At 52.2% G+C, this 22757-nt stretch overlaps 1 protein-coding gene across 1 annotated transcript in view; it reads right to left on the reverse strand.

Annotated features, from left to right (window-relative positions):
• The window catches only part of Plod1 (procollagen-lysine,2-oxoglutarate 5-dioxygenase 1), a 27707-nt gene extending 5534 nt beyond the window's left edge, over positions 1 to 22173 (reverse strand). The window contains exons 1-17 of the mRNA XM_021159893.2: positions 22005 to 22173; positions 17746 to 17837; positions 16420 to 16556; positions 15917 to 16080; positions 14295 to 14407; positions 13249 to 13312; positions 11843 to 11940; positions 10956 to 11057; positions 10328 to 10459; positions 7803 to 7924; positions 6072 to 6176; positions 5695 to 5820; positions 4887 to 5028; positions 3349 to 3462; positions 2702 to 2767; positions 1864 to 1968; positions 367 to 513 (exon numbers count right to left, since the gene is read on the reverse strand). Of these exons, the coding sequence (XP_021015552.1) occupies positions 367 to 513; positions 1864 to 1968; positions 2702 to 2767; positions 3349 to 3462; positions 4887 to 5028; positions 5695 to 5820; positions 6072 to 6176; positions 7803 to 7924; positions 10328 to 10459; positions 10956 to 11057; positions 11843 to 11940; positions 13249 to 13312; positions 14295 to 14407; positions 15917 to 16080; positions 16420 to 16556; positions 17746 to 17837; positions 22005 to 22080 (1905 nt within the window). The 5' untranslated portion in view covers positions 22081 to 22173. The remainder of the gene's footprint in view (positions 1 to 366; positions 514 to 1863; positions 1969 to 2701; positions 2768 to 3348; positions 3463 to 4886; positions 5029 to 5694; positions 5821 to 6071; positions 6177 to 7802; positions 7925 to 10327; positions 10460 to 10955; positions 11058 to 11842; positions 11941 to 13248; positions 13313 to 14294; positions 14408 to 15916; positions 16081 to 16419; positions 16557 to 17745; positions 17838 to 22004) is intronic.
• Positions 22174 to 22757: the final 584 nt, after the last annotated feature.

Below are 22757 nucleotides of genomic sequence, written 5' to 3' on the forward strand. Positions count from 1 at the left end.
TGTAGACCAGGCTGGCCTCGAACTCAGAAATCCACCTGCCTCTGCCTCCCGAGTGCTGGGATTAAAGGCATGCGCCACCACGCCCGGCTTGAGAAACCCTGTCTTGAAACCCCCTCCCCCCCCAAAAAAGCAACAAGATCAAGAGAGCTAGAAATGTTAACTCTGGTAAAATGACTGTCTAGACATGCAAGGCCCTATGTACAATTCCCAGAACAGACAGACAGACAAAGGAAAGATTCACAAGAGGCACAGTCAGAGCCTAGGACAGCATGCCAGATCCATGGGTATACCTCAAAACATGTAGCCTCTCCCTCAAGCTGGAACTGTGCCCCCCAACCCCATCCCGCTGCCTCCAGGCAGACCCACCCTAGTGTAGTAGCCAGGGTACAGCTTCTCTGTCATGGGGGCGATGTACTCCACCAGGAACTTGTGCCACTCCCGCTCGAAGGTGATCTGGTTCATGTGGATGTCGATAGTGGGCACGTTTTCGTAGCCACCCTGGATCCTGTTGTCCTGGAAGTGGCCACAGAGAGAGAATCTATGATGGCACCCAGAATCCCATGCCCTCAGACCCAGGCTCTGACCCCTTCCTTCCCCTTGACTTTGGTACAGATAGGACATGATGTGACAAAGAGGAGGGGCACTGCAGACATCATTAAAGTCCTAATCCACTGGCTTTGGGTTAATCAACAGAGAGGTTATCCCCGGTGGTCGGATCTATCAGGTGAGCAGGCAGGTCATGGCTCTGTCCTCCAGCTTCAGGGAACAGACTTGCTCCAGCAACAACATCATGAGCTGATAATGGGTCCTCAATCCTTAGACAAAGAATAGCTCCAGCAGACCCCCAAACTGTAGCTTCGTGAGATCCTGAGCAGAGGAGCCAGGTAAGGCATGCCTGGATCCTGACCGTCAGAAACTGGGAGACAATGCACGGGTGCTTTTGGGGGGTTTTGTCTTTGGTGCTGAGAACTGAGCTTAGAGTCTTGGGACACTCAGCAGGTGTTCTGCCATAGAGTCATTTTAAGTCCCTTAGAAATGGCAATAGATACAGGAGCTACCATTCACTGAGGCTCTGAGGTCCACGACTGTCCCTGTCACTAAAGCAGAGATCCTCCCAGAAATAAACAAGTTGGGCAGGTAACCCACTCAGTTAGTCTGGCTGTAAGGTCAGAGCTCAGTCAGCTGGAAGCACAGAGATCTAGGAACGCATGCATCTTTTAAGGGCAATGCCGAAAGTTCCCAAGTCATGTGTAAGCATAGAATTAGGACAACCTTCACCATGCCACTTGCATCAGTTGTCTGATGAACGTGGACCTGGTACCCAATACCCTTTGTATCTCATTGGCTCATTTCATTCCATTTTCAAATGCTTGCCCAAGGCAAGAAGCTGAAGTATTCAACAAACAAGCCAGGAAATTAAAAACTTTGAACCTCACTTTAAGTTCAAAGCCACACAACCAGCAATGTCTGCTTGGGAACCTCCACACCCCCTCCCTCCCTCCCTCCCTCCCTCCCTTCCTCCCTCCCTCCTTCCCTCTGGCTCTCTCTCTTTTTTTTTAAAGATTTTATGATATGTAAGTACACTGTAGCTGTCTTTAGACACACAAGAGGGCATCTGATCCCTTTACAGATGGTTGTGAGCCACCATGTGGTTGCTGGGATTTGAACTCAGGCCCTTCAGAAGAGCAGTCAGTGCTCTTAACCGCTGAGCCATCTCTCCAGCCCCACACCCTGTTTCTAAGCCGTGTGCTCTTGCCTGTCTGCACTCTGAAAGTAAAGAGTCCTGGACAGACTGGCTAGGTAACCAGGAGAAGAACCGAGAAGGGCAGTCTCCTGCAGCCTCCCAGGCGTCTGAGGCATTACCTTATTATCACCCAGAGACCACTGGCCATAGTGTTCCATCTCCTCCACCAGCTCATCACAGGCCGCCTCCGTGAAGATGGGGAACCAGTAGACATCCGGACAAGGCTGGGACGAGTGAAGAGTCCATCATCGGAGTCCAGAGTGACAGCACCATGTCCCCCTAAACACGTGGGAACCCCTGCGGGGCTCCTCATGAGTCTCCCCCCCAGCCCACTCCTTGATCCTCGGGGAACACTCTGAGTGACCCAGAGGAGTAAGGGCTCAGTGTTAGATTGATTGAGAGGCTGAAGAAAGACCGAGATCAGACAGACTTTCCAGCCAAGGTTACAGCCGCTGCTACCAGTATCAGCCTGGGGAGTGTGTGCACCTTGCAGAGACTACTGGTGTGAGTGAGAAAGAGAGAGCCCCATCCCTCACTCTTGCCTCGGAGGCTCTGTTTGGGGACAATCCTGCCTCCATTCCATCTGTATTGGCTGGTTTTATGTGTCAACTTGACACAAGCTGGAGTTATCACAGAGAAAGGAGACTCCCTTGAGGAAATGCCTCCATGATATGCAGCTGTAAGGCATTTTCTCAAAGTAATCAAGGGTGGGAGGGCCCATTGTGGGTGGTTTCAAAGTATCTACGGACCTCAGCTGGAAAGCGCTGCTGGGAGAGAGGCCCATCCACCCAGGCACTGTCAGAGCAGACAGACAGGAAGACAGACAGGCAGGCAGACAGACAGACATGCAGACAGACAGACAGACAGACGGCTCCCCCGCTGCACAATACACACACACATTGAATCTCCACCCTCATGTACTCCCACAGCAGCATGTGTGGGCTATGAACCCCCTACCGTCTCCACCAGCTTCCCCTCTAGGGCCTTGGTGTAATTCTCATGGATGTACTTTTCTTTCCAGTCCTGTAGAGAACACGACACAGAATGGGTTCCCAGGCCTGCCCTGGGTCAGCTGTGGTCACCTCAAGTATAACAGCACTGGTGGCTCCTAAAGCGACTCCAGCTTTCAGGCTCCTCGAAATATGAGCAGGTATGGCCTCGTCAGAGGCAAACTACACGTGCCTGCTGGGTGTGGGAGTGCTGCCGGGATACACAGGATCTCACATCTGCACTTATGGGTACAGGTGTGTTTCTGTGTCTGTGTATAGGCATGTACAGGTGCCCATGTCAGCTACACACCCCATCATTTGTGTGTACTGTCACACACTGTCACAACTGCTGCTTCCTCTGATCAAGGCTACACCCTCAGGAGTAAGTCAAGCCAGGGAAGACCCATCTTAGAACCAAAATAAGGATGACCAAAGGGCTCAATTAAGTCATATCTCCCTGCTCCACTAGGTGGCAATGTGTCCCTCTATACTAGAATAAAGCCCTGGAGGTGAGTGGGGACTCGTGGAGAACAGGTCATGCAGTCTCCAGTTGACAAGATCTGCCAACTGGAGTCTCTCTGAGTTCCAGCCCTCGTCCAACCAGTCAAGTCTTACCTCAGGGTTGCTGAACACCTCCCAGAGATCATTATGTAGGTGGGTGGTCTGGTAGTTATCCAGGGACAGCAGGTGGCCAAAGGTGTGCCGGTTGGTCAGGAACATGAACACCTCCTATAGAGTTGATGGACAGAAAAGCTTCCTCACCCTGCACACCCCAGAGGGTGAGGGGTGGGGCATGCAGTGCCCACAGCCAGATTCAACCAGATTAAAGACCTGTGAGTACAGTATGTGCTCCCAGCACCCGCCACATCCCCACCCCAGGGATGCAATCAGAGAAGGCTTCCTGGAGGACTGAAGAGAAGAGAAAAGGTTTCTCTCCCCCTTCCTCCTTTTCTTGTTTGCCACGCTGGGGATTGAGCCCAGAGCCTCAAGCCTATAGGGCAAGAATGCTCCTAAGGGCTGTGATCCTGACATGCTGATCACAGGGGGAAAACCTAACCAAGCCATTACATCAAAGCAATGTGCCAGGACTGACGAGGATAAAAGCCTGACAAACCCAAGTGGGATCCTTGGGACCCGTGTCAAGGCAAAAGGCGAAAACCAGCTCCATGAAGTTCCCTCACCTCTACCTGCACGCCATGGGATATGTGCACCACGCCGCCCCCTCTCTGACTCACACACAGACACGGACAGACAGACACACACACACAGAGACAGACAGACAGACAAATACACACGCTCTCACACACACAGACACACACAGACAGACAGACACACATACACATACTCTCTCTAACACACACACAGACAGACACATACACACACACTCTCTCACACACACACACAGACAGACACACAGACACATACACACACTCACAGACAGACACACATACACACACTCTCATTCATACACACAGACACAGACACACACAGTCTCTCACACACACAGACACAGACAGACAGACATACACACACTCTCTCACACACACACACACATACAGTCAGACATACATACATATACACTCTCTCTCACACACACACTCTCACATACATACACACAGATATAGACAGACAGACGGACATACACACACACTCTCTCACACACAGACAGACAGACACACACACAAAACAAAAACAAAAGCTGGGCGTGGTGGCTCACGCCTTTAATCCCAGCACTCAGGAGGCAGAGGCAGGAAGATTTCTGAGTTCGAGGCCAGCCTGGTCTACAGAGTGAGTTCCAGAACAGCCAGGGCTACCCAGAGAAACCCTGTCTCGAAAAACCAAAAAAAAAAAAAAGATATGCGGTGAGACATGAAGACATGTACATAATTGTCTCTTGGACATAACTACCAGATTACATTGAGGCGGGAAGTTCGATTTTCTTTAGGCTCTATCAAAATAATAAATAATCTGGGTGTGGTGGCACACATCTGTAATCCCAGAACCTGGGAGACTAAGACAGGAGGACCAGCCTCACCCCAGAGCCCTCAGAAGCCCCTTCCTACACCGACAAGATGGCCCAGTGTGCAGGTCAAGGCTGGAGGACCACTCCTGGCACAAGTACATGCCCCACCCCGCCCCCAAGCCCTACTGACCTGCTGTCGGACATTGGCGCAGAAACTCATGTCAGAATCCAGCTTGCTGTAGTGGAAAAGGTCTACGTTCTGCAGCTCAGCCCGCAGGGCACTGCCCTTGATCAGGTAGATGTTTGAGATGTAAGGCACGTTCCAGACGCCACTGAGGGAGAGGAAGGAGATGACAGGGTCACAGTCTCGCTGAGGGCCAGAGCTTGGAAGAAAAGGCTGTATCAAATTATAAATAAACTCAGTGTGCTGGCAGACATATGTAATGTCAGAACCTGAGAGACTGAGGCAGGAGAATCAAGAGTGGAGTCTATTGAACCTGAGTCAGTGTTTGGGGAGTATTCATTTGGGGGTGCCAATCTGCTTTTTATATGTTTTTATTTTGTGTACATACATGTGGCTGTGCACGTATAAGCTACAAGACATGGGTGGAGCTCAGAGGACAACTTTTGGGAACTGGTTCCCTCCTCCCACCGTGTGGGGCTCGGAGACCAAACTCACATTGTCACGTTTGGCAAAAGGTGCCCTTACTCACTGAGCCAGCCATCTTGCCAGACCTAATCGGACTTTTTTTCTTTTGTTTCGGTGCTGGGGACCGAACACGGGGGCCTTGCAAACGTGCTACTACTGAGTTAAATCCTAAACTCAACAGTGCTGATCTCCCCCTCCCACCCTGGGCATGGGAGCCCACGACAACTTTCAGGAATCCTTCTGTGTGTCTGACTCTAGTCCTCTTTGCTTGAGGTTCAGCTCACCCAGAGCAGTCATGCAGGGGAGGGGCACCACAAACCCAGAAGAGATGAAAGCACTGGATACTCACACACGACGGCCCTGCACAATGTCCACGTAGTCCTCCGAGCGGGCGTAGTACCCATCTGCACTCAGACCCCCCCAGAAGTTGGACCAGAGCCTCCCGTGGCGGGTCATGAGTGGCGCAATGACATTCCTGAGTAGGGGGCACAGGCAGACCAGACTAAGGATGGGGAAGGGGAGGAGCCCAGCAACCAGTGATTTGCATACCGGGATCTCTGGGGTAGGGGAGGCCTGCCCCATCCCCCCTGTACTGAGGACAGACCCAGGAAGGTGCCATTCTATCAACCTTTGAAGTTGTCAGTCTGGGAGCCCCAAGGAGTAGAAAGTCAAGGGGCCTCTCCCAGCCTGAGCACGCTTTGCTCAGGAGGCCACCCACGGTCTTACTTGTTTTGTTCAATCAGGAGCCTTAGGCTGTTCGGCTCTGTCAGAGCCACATCAGCATCCACACTGAAGTAGTAGGTGCAAGTTTGGTCCTGACGGCACAGGTCTCTGTGAGAGGAAAAAAAGGGAAGGGGAGAGGCAGGAAGACGTTGGTCCCAGATCTCCCTCAGAAGATGCCACATCTGTCCGCATAGCTTGGCTTTATGGTGTACTGGGAAAAGGGCCGTAGGACTCACGGGAACTCAGGATCAGGCTGGGACCTCAAAGGTCCCCCTCCCAACTCTGACAGGCATCTGAGCTCTCAGATTAAAGACTTGGAAATGACAACGGCTTCATCTGGAGGAAGCAACAGCCCACCAGATGGGGCTCAACGGTGGGTGCCTGTCTTGAGAGCAATTGAGCAACTAGCAGCAATGGAAAGCGGGGTCCCCAGCAGCGGCAGAGCACTTCCTTGGTATGTGTGAGGTTCTGGGCTTATTTCTAGAACCCCACATTTAAAAAAAAAAAGCATGTCGCTGGGTATGATAGCGCACACCCGTAAATAACAGCACTCGGGGCAGGAGAACCTGAAGTTTAAGGGCAGCCTTGGCTCTACAGTGACTTCAAGGCCAGACTGGGCTACATGAGACCCTGCCTCAAAATGCCAAAAAGCATCCTTAAAAGCTCCCTTTTGTTCAACTAGTCCAGGGCTCAGAAAGCAATGGTCCTTGGTCTGAGGCTTCCCATTGCCAAGTTCGTTCCACCCAGAATGGTTTTCTGTTCCTAAATGACGAGGAGAGGAGGGAAAAAAAAATCAAAATAAAATTACCCCTTCCTGTGAGGAAGTCAAATTTCCGTGTCTCTAAATAAAATCTTTCTGGAACACAATCTTACTCATTCATTACACATCGGTGGCCATCTTTACGCTACACAGGCAGACAGCTCAACAAGGGTGAGGAAGTCCACCAAGCTGGCCGGCAGAGCTGGTTACCATCCGGCACTTTACAGGATGTTCAAAGGAAGTCTGCCGGCCCCAGACTGAGACAGAGGAAGTTTCTTTCTTTCTTTCTTTCTTTTTTTTTGAAACAGCACGGAGCTCCAACTGGCCTTAAGCCAGCTTTAGAAGTGAGGATGACCTTTGACTCCTGACCCTCCTGCCTGAGAGTTCAGGTATGTACTACCATGGCCAGTTTATGTGGTGCTGAGGATCAAACAGTGTCACCACAGACGCTAGGCAATCACCCTACCAACTGAGCTACGTCCCTAAACCTACACCAATGGATTCTTGTGTCTTCATCTCTGTTCGGTTTCATTTATTTTTTAATTATTATTAGCGTGTGAGTTCACCACAGCATACTTATGAAGGTCAGAGGACAACGTTATGAAATCGGGGCTATCCTCTGATTGCCATGTGGTCGGGCTCAGGAGGTAAACACGTTTACTGAGTCACTGTAGGTCTAATAATAAAACGAACGATGAGAGACTGTTTCTCTGTCACTCCTGATTTACTTCTGACCCTCCAGCCTTTCCTCTTTCTCCAATTTGCTTCCTGAACCCACATGACACTGTCTGGGGGCCCCCACGTTGTCCTGACAGAGGCTACCTCCTCATTCACAGAGGAGAGCCCTGAAACCCAGACAGGGTCAGGACTATGTTGGAGCCCCACAGAGCCTTGTGAATTCCCAGCCTGCTGCTCCCAACGCCATGGCCCATCTGCCCACCACCACGAATGGAGAGAACCCATGAGTGACTCACGCGCCCATGTTCCTGGCGTCTGCGTTGGCCATGCGCACCTCAGGACCCACTAGCTTCACAGATTGGTACTCACTGCCGTGCTCCGCCAGGAACTGCTCGACCTGAAGTTTGTGGTGCCGTTCCTGGGGTGGTGAGGAGGCAAGCGGCAGATGGAGACACGGCACCCCCATCACTAGCCAGAGAATGCTGTCTCTGACACACTCCTGCCATCTGCATCTCTGTCAGAGTGCCCTTCTCTGGCGATCCTTTCATGCTCATCTACCCCGCCCAGGCCCTGCCCCACTGGCCTCTTCACAGCTCCATCATCAGGACAGTCCCTCCTCCCAAAGACCCCACATCCAGAAACTCTGATGATCTCTGGGGTGTCATGTTAACCAGTGTATCAGGGGATCTGCACGCATATATGACAGTCTGTACCTGGGGCCCCTATCCTGGGGACATGGAGAGAACAGGATTTTTAGTCCTAAATCTAAGTAGGGGTGCCCAACCTATTGACACTGTGGTATGACATCATCATCTACACATGCCATCCTGGGTTGCGTGTCCCACTGCCTTTCTGTCTGTAGGGGCTTGATGTACATTGGAAGTCAGGCAGGGAGCCAAGCTGCGTGGGAGACTGTGGGTCCCTGGTATCAGGCATCTTGCTACAACTGGAAGATATACAGGGGAGACACAGACAAGGCATCTGAGCGGACCTCAGAGAGGACAAAGGGCCCCATAGACTATATAAAATGTGGCCAGTCAAAGACACATCAAAGCAGAGGAGAGACAAGGCTTTACCCAGCCAGAAGAGTGCTGAGCCACCAGGCCTGCTCTCTACAGAGCTCAGGGCTCAGGACTTGAAGCTGCTAAAGCAACGGCAACCCAACTTGACTGTCATCAAAGCAAACCCAGAAGTACAAAGGAGGCAGCAAACAAAAAGTGACAAAAGTCAAGGTGCCCTGGCTTGAAAGAGCTCGGCCCCCATAGGCTCATGTGTTTGAATAGCTGGTCCCCGGTTGGTGGAACCGTTTGGGAAGGATTAGGAGGCGTGGCCCTGTTGGAGGAGGTGTGTCTCAGGGGCAGGGGCAGGCATTGAGATTTTAGAGGCTTTCTGCCCCCCCTACAACTCTCTCACACTGCCCTGCTGCTCACGGCTCTACATGTACACTCTCGGCTCTTCCAGGCTTTTGTTCCACTACCGCGGACTCTAACCTTCTGGAATCATAAGCCCAATCCATTTATGATTTATCTCCTAAGTTGCCTTGGTCATGGTGTTTTGTCACAGCAACAAACAGGTGACTAAGACTCAAGGTTACCCATTACATGCTTCCTGTGAATGAATGGCAGCCTTCCCCGATCCCCTTACTATTATGGGTATAACCTAGGGGCTCGGGACTGGAGAGACTTGACTATTCATCCATTAAGAGTACTTGCTGAGCTGGGAGCAGTGGTGCACACCTTTAGTCCCAGCACTCAGGAGGCAGAGGCAGGTGGATCTCTGAGTTCGAGGCCAGCCTGGTCTACAGAGCAAGTTCCTAGACAGCCAGGGCTACACTGAAAAACCCTGTCTCAGAATAAATAAATAAATAAATAAATAAATAAATAAATAAATAAGTAAATAAATAAATAAATGTGTGCTTGCTGCTCCCGCAGAAGACCCGTGCTTGATCCTCAGCACCCACGTCAAATGGTTCCCAACTACTTACAACTCCAGCTTCAGGAGTCTAGCACCCTTATCTGGCCTCCACGGGCACCTCTCTCACGCGTTCACGCACACACACATAATTTTTTTTTTACACATAATTTTTTTTAATTATTTTTTAAAAGACTATTTATTTATTTATTTATTTATTTATTATATGTAAGTACACTGTCGCTGTCTTCAGACACTCCAGAAGAGGGAGTCAGATCTCGTTAAGGATGGTTGTGAGCCACCATGTGGTTGCTGGGATTTGAACTCCTGACCTTCGGAAGAGCAGTCGGGTACTCTTACCCACTGAGCCATCTCACCAGCCCCTTTTACACATAATTTTAAAAGTCAAAATATTTAGAACCCACACACTAGGCAAGTATACTATAGCTATGTTACCTACCCTTTTCTTTTCTTTTTTTTTTTAATGGGAGAGGGCTAAGCTCACTATGTAGCCCAGGGCTAGCTTTGAACTTACAAACCTCACATCTCAGCCTTCTCAGTAGCTAGCCAGCTCCTTCTGACCCCCTTACTCTTCTGTGCACTTCACAGGGTAACCTGTTTCTAATGACTGCAGCAATTCTATGTGGTTACCACAGTTCTGACCTCAATTTAACAAAGGAGAAGAAAGAAGGAGAGAGTTTAAGGTTGATGCCCCAGGTCACACAACCAAGAAAAGCTATATTGCCAGGCTACAAGCCCAGTCCGCCTGACCTCGTCAGCCCAGTGATTTAGGGACACAGCCCGCTACCCACTTCCACTCGGCCCAGACTCACTGAGATCCTCAGAGGTCTTAGGCCAGCTCACAGGGCTGGGCCCTCGAGCAGAGCCCCCCAGGATAGCTCCCACTCACCTGGTTGTGAATGAAGAGTCGCATCTGTTTCTGAGGATATCGTAGGCGCAGCAGCCGCAGAAAAAACAAGGATAGAAATGGTGTGGGCTGCTCAATGAACACACCGACCAGGACAGTGGGGAGAGCTTCATCCTGCAGAGGGAGGGACAACACAAGAGTCAAGCAGGGTCTAGGCACTGCCTGCTACCAAGCCCCAGGAAAACTGAGGTAGAGGTGCATGCCCTCAGGAGGCTAGATGCCTGAGTCACAGAGGAAAGCAGGCCATGTAGGCGTGGGGCTGACAGAACACACGGCGAGGCCTGTTTAGGAAACGTACAGGAGGTCCCAGGGTCATACCAAGGCCAATGGATAGCATGACACCAGATCCTGGCTGGTGTGGTCAAGCTGGGCCATACATAACAGCAAGCAAGGGCTCACAGCATAGGAAGAGGCTATAGGGGCACAAAGGGCTAAGGAGAAGAAAGCAGACTTGGACATCAGGAGGAAAGCTGGGCTTAGGTGACCCACAGACAGACAAACACCTCTTCACCTCTCCCCAAAGCACCATTCTACTCAAGATCACCTCCTCCTCTCCCCTATCTCATGGCACTGCCCTCAACTGCCCCCCTCAGCTCACGCCGGGCCTCACCCCAATGCCCTTGAGGCTTCGTAGGCCCTCGTCACACACGGTGCAGCCCGTCTCAAAGGTCCAGAATCGAGGAATGTAGTTGCCCAGGTAGTTCAGCTGCAGCTGTTGGGAGTCAGGTGCAAGGTTGAAGAGGAGCCAAGAGGGCCCCACATCCCACTGCCAAAACGGCAAATTCCTTCTCCCTGCCTGGGCTGTCTCGGGAGGAACCCTGTGTCATGCAGAAGGGCATCCTAGCTGTAAAGAGGGAGCTGAGAGCTTATAAAAACCCGGATGCCTAGATACTGGACTCCTCACAGGAGTCCAGGCAGCAGAGCTGGGTGAAACCAAGTCCAGGCTGGCCTTTGAACTCACCATGTAGCCAAGGACTTTAAATTCCTGAGGCACACTAGGCGAACAGTCTTACCCGTGAGTTACACCCCCAGCCACAGATCTGCTTTTTTGTGCCCCTGGCTCTCTTCCTCTCCTATCCACGGGATTCTAAAGCTGGTGACTGGCAAACATGCTATGCGCCACAGACCAGTCCTCTGGGACCACTGTCTGCCTCCAGCCCCTTCCACTAAGCCATGAGCAGAGCACTCTCTGTCTGTGGCAGACGGGTGTCTGGGGCAGACATCTGATCCATGTTCACGCGGTGAATAAATGACTGCCATATCAGGACAGCACAAGGTGATTCTGGAATCTTCCTCGGAGCCTAGGTGGGACAGCAGCCTTTTTTTTTGTGGGTTCTGTGGTCCTGCCCACCACAATAGAGAAACAGGACACCAGGCCAAGCTAGTATCAGAGGACCCCAAACAGCGTCACTCCCTCCCTCCCAGGGTGCAGTCACAGTAGAGGGACTAGGACTCTGGCTTCCTCCCACACTCCCCCAAGGCCGGGCCCCTCCATACCTTGGTGGGCCCATTGCCATGGACGACCACTGGGAGGGTGTCATAGGCCAGATTTCGTGCTCTCACATGGCCCATTTCAAACTTGAGCACAACTTCATCTGGGGATCAGAAAGCACAGTGGCAGAGGGGCCAAGGCTGGGGGCTCACAGGCTTTGGCCCTGCCAAAGTCGCTGCACCCCTCTGAGCCTCAGTTTCCCCATCTGCAACTTCCTTCGTTTTGTTTTTAAAGATTTGGGTTTGTTCTTTTTTTCAGTGTGTGTGTGTGTGTGTCTGTCTGTCTGTCTTTCTGTGAACATAAATGCAGGTGCCCAAGTTGGCCAGAGGCATCAGGTCCCCTGGAGCTGGAGTTACAGGCGGCCATGAGCTGCCTGACACAGGTGCTGGGAACCAAACTCGAATCTTCTGGAAGACTTCCTAACCACTGAGCTGTCTCTCCAGCCATGCTTCTTGAAAAATTATATTCAGTCAGGCATGCCTTTAATCCTAATAGGCAGAGGCAGGCAGACATCTGAGTTCAAGGCCTGTTTGGCCTACAGAACGAGTTCCAAGACAAGGGCTACATAGAGAAACTCCGTCGCAAAAATTAAAATTGACATTACATTTATTTATTTAGTGGCTATGGATATAGATGTGGGGGTAAGAGAACACCTTGCCAAAATCAGTCCATGGGTCTTAAACGCAAGTCTTCAAGGCTTGGTAACTGAGCTGCCTTCCCAGCCCTGAAATCCCTTCTTTCGGAGGCGGGGGGGGGGGGGGTGAGTGTGGCCAGCAAGTACTTGACACAACAAACAGAAGGGAAGGAACACAGAGGCCACAGTGACCCTAGTCCTTAGTGTGGTGACTCATTAGAGCCGGAAGTGGGAGGGGGAGGGGCAGCAAAGACTAGAACATCCCAGGTGCAGACACAAGGGTCAGCACTGAGCGAGGTGTGTATGACATGTGGTCAATCAGGAAGACCTGTAGCAAAGTCACCACCGGCTTTGGGCGCAAGGAGAAGGGGTAATTTGTAATGATATGACAAGCAGGACGCAGCCGAGGGCCAGGGGCCTGCCTTGAGTATCACTGCCTCCTCCTAAGTGAACAGCTGCCCTTCTCCCACCTTCAGAGAGACATAACTTTGTCCCCAAAACATCTGGAGGGTCTCTGGGGACCCGGGCAGGAGGCTGACAACAGCTTAGCACAATGACCAAGGAGGAGTCACTTGGTTTTCTTTCTGAAAACCTTCAACTCCTTCCAGCCACTCCTCAAGCCTCCCACAACTCGGCTTCCCTCCCCACTCAGGTTCCACCCCTCCTCCCCTCTGAGATCCCGGATGCTCTTCTCCTCTCTGGCCCCAATCCTCCCCTTTAAGACCCCATGTCCCTTTTTCCTTTCCGGCCCCACCCACTCTCAGTGCTACTGCTCACCCAAGGCTCCATCCAGGTTCTGGAAGATTCGGCAGCGATGGTCCAGGCTGATATTGATTTGCTCCTGCAAGAAGGAGGGCACAGGCTGCAGCAGGGACAGGCTCCAGCCAAGACCAGGTCCCCAGCACACCCTGCATGGGGAGCCTGCCCCCCCACACACACTAGCTCAGCCTGCCACATTCTAGCTCTATTCACAGAGAACCGGGATGTCTCAAGACTGGCAGGAACCTAAGAAAGCAGCCTGCTCAACCATAAGGATGCTAGCCCCATGCTGAGGCATAACGTTACTATGTGTCAGTCTCCAGTCCCAGGTTTCTATGTACATATAGGAATCGGATCCTCACACCATTCCTGTGAGAAACGCTAACAGTATTGTTTTTCATCCCTTAATTCTTTAAGTTCTGATTCTGTGCCTGGAGATATGGCTTAGCAGTTAAGCACACTGACTGTTCTTCTAGAGGTCCTGAGTTCAATTCCCAGCAACCACATGGTGGCTTACAACCATCTGTAATGGAATCTGATGCCCTCTTCTGGTGTGTCCTGAGAGAGCAACTGTGTACTTACATACATAAAATAAATCGTTGAAAAAAATCTCTGATTTTGGAGACAGGATCTTAGAATTTGAAGGATGGTTTGGGATGACTCAAATTCATGATCCTCCAGTCTCAGTCTCTCACATGCCTGGCTTTTTAAGTTTTTGTTTCTTTTTATATGTATGAGTGTTTTGCCTGCACGGATGTAAGCTTGTTGTGCGTACCTTTACCCACTGAGCCACGCCACAGGCTTTAACCCAAACACAGCACACTCATTACCACTGAGCCATGCCACAGGCTTTGCTTTAACCCAAACACAGCGCACTCATTACTCTAGAACAGTGAGCAGTGACCATGGTATTTAAAAGCCCCCGAGTCTATGGCAGTTTGTTACAGCAGTCCAATGACTGTGACACCAACCCACTGGCTCAGATTCCAGAGGCTGCATGGCCAGCCGGATCCAGGATCAGGATCCTCCAGACCCCTCTCCCTGGCCCACCCACCACCTCTCACCCTCTTCTCCGGGTCCAAGAAGATCTTGGTATAAAAGAGCTGGTCGCTGTCACTGTCCTGGCCTTCCCACTCGGCCACCAGTTTGCTGAGGCTGGGGGCATAACCAATGAAGCCTGGAGAGGGAGTGGGGACAGAGACAGACAGACAGACGCTTAGCTTCCAGTCTCTGAGCTGGCTTCCTCCATTCCCTCTCACTGCCTCTCTGAGCTGGCTTCCTCCGTTCCCTCTCACTGCCGTACTCAGAAGCCCAGCCCCTTCTGACTAGGGGCAGGTGGGATGCAAGTTAGCTAAGGCCACCAGATGAGCATTCCCAAGACCAATGGAACCCGCTTAGTGCTAGGCCCCTAGGAGGCAGATTTGGAAGGAGCCTTGGATCCCCTTTATATAATCATCTGAGCAACTTGCATCAGAGAAGGGGAGAGGCTGAAAAAATGCCACACAGCACTCCAGGGTCTGAGTCTGTCCTGACAAGTAGAGAAAGCTCCAGAGGCGCTCCTGGAAGAAGTGAGGGGATGCACCAGCAGGGAGGGAAACACACACACACACACACACACACACACACACACACACACACACACACAGAGGCCATGGCAACCGTGTTAGCTCTCTGAGATAGTGAGACTAGCTCTCCCTGCTGAGGCAGGGTGAGACCTGTGGGTTCTACTCTCTGCAAGGACTGAAAAGGGCTGAGGGCCAGGCTCAGCACCAGAAGAGAATGAAGCCTAGGAGGTAGTGTGGGTGTAGGCATGAAAAGGCAGACACAGAGGTTTTTAATTGTTTTTGAGAAAGGGTCTCACAAAGCTCTGGCTGGCTTCACCCTTACCAGTTAGGCAAGAATGACCTTATGAACTCCTGCCACCATGTCTCCAATTCTGGGATGGCAGGTGTGGTACCATCCCGCCTATGTAGTGCTGCCCATGGGACCCAGGCTTGGTGCACGCAGGCAAGCACTCTGCTAACTCAGCCATACACCCCAACCCCCCAACCATGTTTTTTTTTTTTGCTTTTAATTTTCTGTACACATTTTTGTGAGCGTGTATGAGTGTGTGTATGGGTGAGTGTGGGGTGAGTGTGTGTATGTGTGGGAGTGGTGGTGGGGTGCGTGTATGTACGAGTGCGGGGGGTATGTTTGTGTGTGTGAGGGTGAGTGTATATGAGAGTGAGTGTACATCTGGGTGTATGGGTGAGTGCGTGTTTATGAGTGTGTGTTTGCAAGTGTGAGTGAGTGAGTGAGTGAGTGAGTGTGTATGGGGGGTTGTAGGTCAGAGGACAACTTGGCAGGAGTTACTTCTCCCCTTCCACCACGTGGCTTCCGAGGATCAAATGCAGACTGTCAGGCTCAATGGCAAGAGGCTATGCCCCCTGGGCAATTTCATTAGTCCAGTCTTTCGAAACAAGGTCTCACGTAGCCCACCAGTCAGTCACTGGGCTCTAGAGATCTTTGGAAAGCAGAAGTGATGTGGAAGGTGAAGGTGTCAGGGGTGACTCAGTTTCTCCAGCACAGCTAGGTGGCCCTTCAACAGCGTGAGGAGGAACCCCCTTTGAGACGGTATGCATTTGAAACCCATGACCCATGGTGATGTCAGGCACCGGACCCCTCGCCCTGTACATAACCCCTTTACCTCCAGAGCCCAGGAACCGCTTGCCGTCAGGGACTGTGGGATACTTGGCCTCCAGCCTCCGGTCCGGGTAGATATGCTCCTCTGCGGAGAAGACCACCTGGCTCTTGGCCTGCTGGAACTTCTTTAAGAGTTCCCGGGGTCCCGAGGCAAACACCACGTCATAACTGTGGCCAAAGCAGGAAGAAGATGAAGCAGCTCCAATTAGAGCACCCACAGGAGGACACAGGGACCCCCTCACATTCTACACCAGCCACCACCTGAGAGACAGATCTGCACACCACCACACCTTGCAGTCTGCCCCATTGCCATGCCATAGTAAAACTAGCTCATCCGTCATCTCCGGCAGCTCACACCTCACCAAGGGGAGCACTGGCCTACGTCACAGAGACACACCCTGGGGTCTCCTGACCCTTACAGAATCTTAGCAAGGAAGCCTCCTGATGTCCAGGAAAGGTCCCAACACCACTCTGCACACCCCAGGACATGATTCCCTGCACACCCACCTGTCAACGAAGAGAATAACCAGGTCTTCCTTGTCTGCGTGCTTTTCCAGTGCCTTCTTCAGCAGCCGAACCTTCTGTCCTCCACCTGCTGCTGCTGGTCCTCCATCCACACTCCAGTCCTCCCCCAGGCCCAGTGACTGCAGAGAGAGGCCCCCAGCTCTTGGTAGTGTTTGCACGGTGGACACCTTTGCTTCCTTTCAACTCAACGCAGGGGAGCCATACTAGATGGAGGCCAGCAGTGGTCACGTGACCACAAACAATACACAATCAATACATCCCACTTCCTCAGCCCCTCCCGTAGCTAGAGCTTTGAGCATATATTCCAAACATGACCTATCACTCTCCCCTGGGTCTGTTGTTAAAATTAAGGCAAAATTGTCATCATTGGCTGAGAGCCAACTGAAGAGTTGTGGGAGCCGGGCGTGGTGGCGCACGCCTTTAATCCCAGCACTCGGGAGGCAGAGGCAGGCGGATTTCTGAGTTCGAGGCCAGCCTGGTCTACAAAGTGAGNGGCCAGCCTGGTCTACAAAGTGAGTTCCAGGACAGCCAAGGCTACACAGAGAAACCCTGCCTCGAAAAACCAAAAAAAAAAAAAAAAAAAAAAGAGTTGTGGGGCTAGAGTCAAGTTACTGCACTGGAGAGAGCCTGTTTCTGGAGATGGAAAATAATGCCCTTTGATGCTTGGGACCCTGGATCTAGCTATACCTGAAATAACACCCTGTTTCATTACAAACCATAGCAGCTGATACCCTCTCCTCCTGGGCTTATACCCAGCTCTGTACAGGCCATGATGAGGCTGAGTACATCTCTGTCCCCTGTGCCCAACACTCAGAATGGTCACTGAGGTGAGGCGAGGCGAGGTGAGGTGAGGGCTGACTTCCTGCAGGCCCTATGAACTGCCCAGAGATGACAGGAAGCCCATGCCTGGCAGACAAGCAGTGCACACACTCCAGAGGATGTGTTTAGACCACATCCATTGCAAGATGCCCCAGGGAATTCTGGAAATGCTGGTTCCCAGGTTCTGCCGTCTATACTAGCCTTCCCAGCGAGGCCTCTGCCCACTGCCATCCAGGTACCACTGCTCATCTCTCTAGCCTCCACTTTCCCTCTCATTCACCTCCTAGGATCTGCTCATACTCCACCCTTCATCCTAACTGAAGCTCGCTCTTCAGCTTCTGGGAAGCCTCCTCTTGGTACCTAGATCTGTCCCAAGATCCCTAACTCTGGGAAGGAGATGCCCTAGCCCCTGGAAACGCCACACACATATACACATACACACATATACACCAGCACACACTGTCTCTGCCTTACCCAGGAAGCCCTCACCTGGATCTTGTAGTTGAAGAACTGAGCTGAACGCTTGAAGCGGCGGAAGCCCTCAGTCTCTTTTGTGGCCACAGTGAGGACCAAAAGGTTGTCTGTGGACAGAGAAGGGTGTGGTGAGGGAAAATGAGGACATGAACAGTGGCCTTCATCACACCACTACAGCCAAGCTATGCTACGGATAAAACAGAGGTGTAACCCTTATCTCCCCATTCCCTCCCTTGGGGGTCCCTGTGTGTAGGAACTGACAAACATGCCAGGCAGCAATGGGGATAGGGGTGCACCCTGCCTTGTGAAAGGAAGTCTCTGGCTTTAGAGGGTACAGGCCTCACGTGGGGGAGGGGTGGGAGGATGCCCTGAGCACTGACCATGGGAGGATCACTCTGGCCAGGGCTGGGCATTAGTCTGGGGGTGGCAAGTACAGAATGCAGAGGTCGCTTGCTCTCTACGCATGCGTGGAGGGTGGACATACTGTGTGGTCCTCCCCAAAACCTGCATGGCTGACTTTCCCAATGCCATACTCCCAGTTCAGACTGCCTGGGGTGGAAACCAATGTGAAATCCCCCCATCCGTCCATGTCTGTGGCCAGAGTAGCTGGTATCATCTTTCCTCCCTCTCCCTCCCTCTCATTTTGAAAAGGGTCCTCATATGACCCAGGCTGCTATCCAGCTCCACAGGTAACAACGCTGCCCTGGAACTTGTCTCTCGGTCTTCCCACCTCCACTCGCAATCGCTGAGATGTCAGGTGACACACTCAGCGTGTCTGGCTTTGTTACGACCTTCTTAACAAGGGGCCTCTCCCAGCTCTGCAGTGTGACTGCACCTCTGCAACAGAGCGGTGCTAGAAGCAACTGCCAAGACAGCGTCTGAGGGAGCCCCACCCCCACCCCTGATAGCCCCTCTAGACCCTACTGTGAGGCTTGGATACCTAAGAAGGGAGGGTGGGAGCTGGTCTGCCAACCTAGATCCTAGCACTACCTCTTACAAACTGTGTGACCCAGGGCATGCCCCTGGAACTCAGTTTCCCCCTATGCAGTAAGGACAGTGAAGTGCCTGCCTTTCGGGGCTGCTAGATACTTCGCACACCGTGAGAGAAGTCAGAGGGGCTGACTGGTGAGGGGGACACCTTGCCCAGTATGCATGGCTTTGTGCAGCCAGAGGGTCAACTTATTTTATGGTTTGTGTATGATTTTTTTCTTCAGCTAAGAGTCTTGCTGATGGCTTCTGTCCTTGCCAAAAAATCCCAGAGCCAGGCATGATAGTGCCCCTCTCCTTCCTCGATGTGGACCCCTGTGACTCCCACTCAGATATTTGTCCCTGGAAGCTGGGGGACAGGCCCACCATTCAGTGGCTGGTATGGCACCTCTCAATCCAGGACTCCCATTTACCTAAATGAACAGAACACCCCCCACTCAAAAACAAAACCAACCAACCAAACAATAACAACAAAAACAAACCAGCCAGGCCAGCAGCAGACAGGGAGGGCCTTCCCCTTCCCCTTCCTCTGAACATCAGGAGTTTGAGCTGAGAGAACAAAGGAGACCAGGTCTAGCAAACTGCTTAGACAGGAAGCTGTCCCCGTAGCAAGTGCCAGAGGCAAAGCAGGAATTGGCAGGATCCAGTAGGGTAGGTTCAGGGGCTTGGGCAGGAGCAGATGATGCTATAAACAGCTGTGGAGGAGTACCCGCCCCACTTGACCCTAGGAGTCCAGAGAAGAAAGATGCAGCATACATGAGAGGAAGAGCTGCCACCAACTCTTGTCTGAAAAGTTAAGTCTCCCTGAAGCTGAGGAGAACCAATCCAGTCACCCGTTCTGAGGCCCTCACGCCAAAAGGGGGCAGGAAGAATATCATAGGCCAGAATGTGCCTTGGCTGTCCAGGAATTCACTCTGTAGACCAGGCTAGCATCAAACTCATAGAGATCTACCTGCCTCTGCCTCTGCCTCCCGAGTTCTGGGATCAAAGGTGAGCATGCACCACCACACCCAGCCACGTTCATACCCCTGATCCACTACAGCACCCAGCATGGTAGAACAGCTGACTGGAGATAGAATCCAGAACCACTGGGGCTTCTCCAGCCACCCCACCCCCCCATGCAGGTAGTCTGTCCAGTCCACCATCAAGCCCATCAGAGCTCTGGGCCACCCACAAAGTATCAACAGGAGGTATGGGTTCCACCAGGATAGCACCCCCACCCTACCCCACCCCGCCCCACCCCCACCCAACCTCAACAGCCACCAGGGACACATGGGCCTGGCCACCTGAAAGCTCAGCCCTCCCCTCATGCTGCCCAAAGTCCAGTAATGATGTCCCCAGATGGACAAACTGTGACCCCAGTCAGCAGAGATGAAAGAGGCACGGTGGAAGAGCAGAGTGTTACGAACAGTTGGCTCAGCAAGGAATTTAGCCTTCCTGAACTCCACCATAGGAACCATGGATAAAGGAGCCCCCTTTCAGAGATTAATGTGAAGACCCAATGAGTGTCTGAAGTGCCGAACACAGGGTCTGCCGGTGGCTCCTCCATTCTTGGCACAGAGCGGGAGCTGAGTACCCTCAGGGACCGCCTTTCGCCTGCCGCTGCTGGATCAGGATGAAGGACCACGTCCTCAGCATTGGGGAGCATCTCTGATCCCCGAACCCCACTACTCTGGGCTTCTTAGAGGGCAGCTGAGGCTCTTGGAACTGGGATGGTCTGGGGTATCTGAGCACGCATCCGCAGAAGCAGGAGAAAGTGAAATGGAGAAAAAAATGGCTGCTACTGGGCCTTTGCACACATTACCAACTCTGTAGTCTGGACTTATCAGAGAGTCTCTTATCTATCTTCCTTTGATGCTAGATTAGACCCTAGCAAAACAAACAAACAAACAAAAAACCCCAAAACAACAACAACAACAAACCTAGCTGCTCTGAGTTTGGAGAGAAAATGCCCAGAGCCTTGACTTTAAGGGGACTCAGGGACTGGTCTTATTTGAGGAATCTCTTGTGATCTCTAGAAATGAGGTCTTGCCACCCTGTGTTGGAGTCTAAAATATCAAGCTTCTCAAAAACTGTGCATCACCAACGTGGAAGGCATGTGACCCTATGTATAACTGAGCACAGATGGAGCAAGCATGCAAAAACCTGTGGTTCCCAGCACATGGTTTTCAAAGCCAGGTTCTTTTCCTTTCCTTTTTTTTTTTTTTTTTCTTCCTTTCTTTCCTTTTTGGTCAGGGTCTCATGTAGTCTAGACTGACTTTAACCCTTCGTGTAGTTGAGGATGACCTTGGACTTCTGATAACCCTGCTTCAACCTCCCTGAGTACTGGGGTTATAAGCATGCACAACCATGTTTAGTTTATGCAGCACTGGGGACCAAACCCTGGGCTGCATGCGAGCTAGGCAAGTGCTCTTACCAACAGGGCTCACCCACTGGAGCCCTCCACATTCCTACCACCCACCATGTTCAGGCCAACTCCCAGGTCTCCAGCAACATGGGTGGAAGAAAACAGGATACCCTGGTTTGGTTTTGCTTGTCTGGGTGGTCCACAGTCTGTCCTCCGAGAGGGTGTGTGTGTGTGTCTCAGACAGCAGTACTGGGGGTGGTATTGTCCAGCAAGGGCTGGTTGGACAGGATAGTGGGGCACTGGGGATAGCGGGACACAGTTAGGAATCCAGTAGCCCTTGGAGAAGCAGAATGGGCGCTTAGCTGGGAGTCCAGCCGACCTGGGACCAACCACTCCCAACTGCTTGCTTACCTCCTTCACTCCAAATCCCCTTACCCTAAAGATAACAAGAACTCATGGCTGAGCTCAGGAACCAGACACACCCAGAGATGAAGCCATTCCCAATGACCACAAGCTGTGTGCCCTTGGGGAAATCAATCCACTCTGGAGCCTCAGTTTGTAAAGCTGGAAAACGGGGTTAACATACGAAAACACTTCCAGCAAACGTACTTAACTGGTGCTTAACTAGTGAGGCCAGGCTGCAGCAGATCGTCTTGCTACTTATTATGGGAATTGTGATCATGAACTCCTCTGAGCGCCAAATGAGGGTAGGGGGCGCGCAAGTGGAGAGTGTACTTCGGCTGTCCCCTCCTCTGCCCGCAGCACAAACCTAGGAATCCCGACCCCATGAGAGGAAGTGATCTACCGGAGTCACCCGCGGGCAAGTGGACAGATGACCGCAACCCAGCTTCCCCCCCCCCCGCCCCAGCCCAGGTCTCCCGGACACCCCGGTCCTCGGCGAGACAGACGGCCAGGCACAGCTCCGCCGCCGCGTCCTCACCCTCTAGCTTGGCGTCGTCCTTCGCCTGGACCAGAAGAAGCCAGGCCAACGGGGCCAGGAGCAGCAGGGACCGCATAGCTGAGTCTCTGGAACGACCCGCCGGCACTGAGACAGAAGCTGAACTGGAAACTTCGCGACGGGGCCGGCGGGCGCTGCCACGCACTGAGCCCGCCCTGGGGGCGGTGCCGCGCACGCCTCCGCCCGCCTCGGGGAAGGGTTTTCCTGCTTAGGCTTCTAGGTCCTCCAGACTTGGGGCAGGTTCGCTGTGCCCCCTGGGTCCCGATGCCGGACCGTCCATGCTCTCCCAACCCCGCCTCTCTCCAAGTGGGCGAGGCCTTGATGTCTAGAAGAGGAGACTTAATATCATCTGCACCGCAGATGATATTATAAAAGTCTATAAAAGTCTAGCCCCAGCTCCCAAAAGAGAATCAGTTAATTCAACTTTCTGATCCCTGGAAGGAAATCTGAAAGTAGTCAAGGAAATTGCAGCGGTTAATTATGGGATGGATGTGGTGTGGTGGTGGTGGTGGGGTATCAGATGGATGGATAAGTGGGTGTGTAAGTGTGTGAGTGAGTGGATGGTTGGATGGCGGTATAGATGGATGGATGGGTAAGTGGCTGGCTGGCTGGCTGGCTGGCTGGCTGGCTGGCTGGATAGATGGATGATGGGGGGCCAGATGGATAGATGGGTGAGTGAATGGATGGATGAGGTGGGGATGGATGAATGAGGGCTAAGTGGATGGAGTGAAATTT

Source organism: Mus caroli, chromosome 4 (genome assembly GCF_900094665.2).
Source record: "Mus caroli chromosome 4, CAROLI_EIJ_v1.1, whole genome shotgun sequence".
In the NCBI taxonomy this organism is placed as follows: Eukaryota; Metazoa; Chordata; class Mammalia; order Rodentia; family Muridae; genus Mus; species Mus caroli.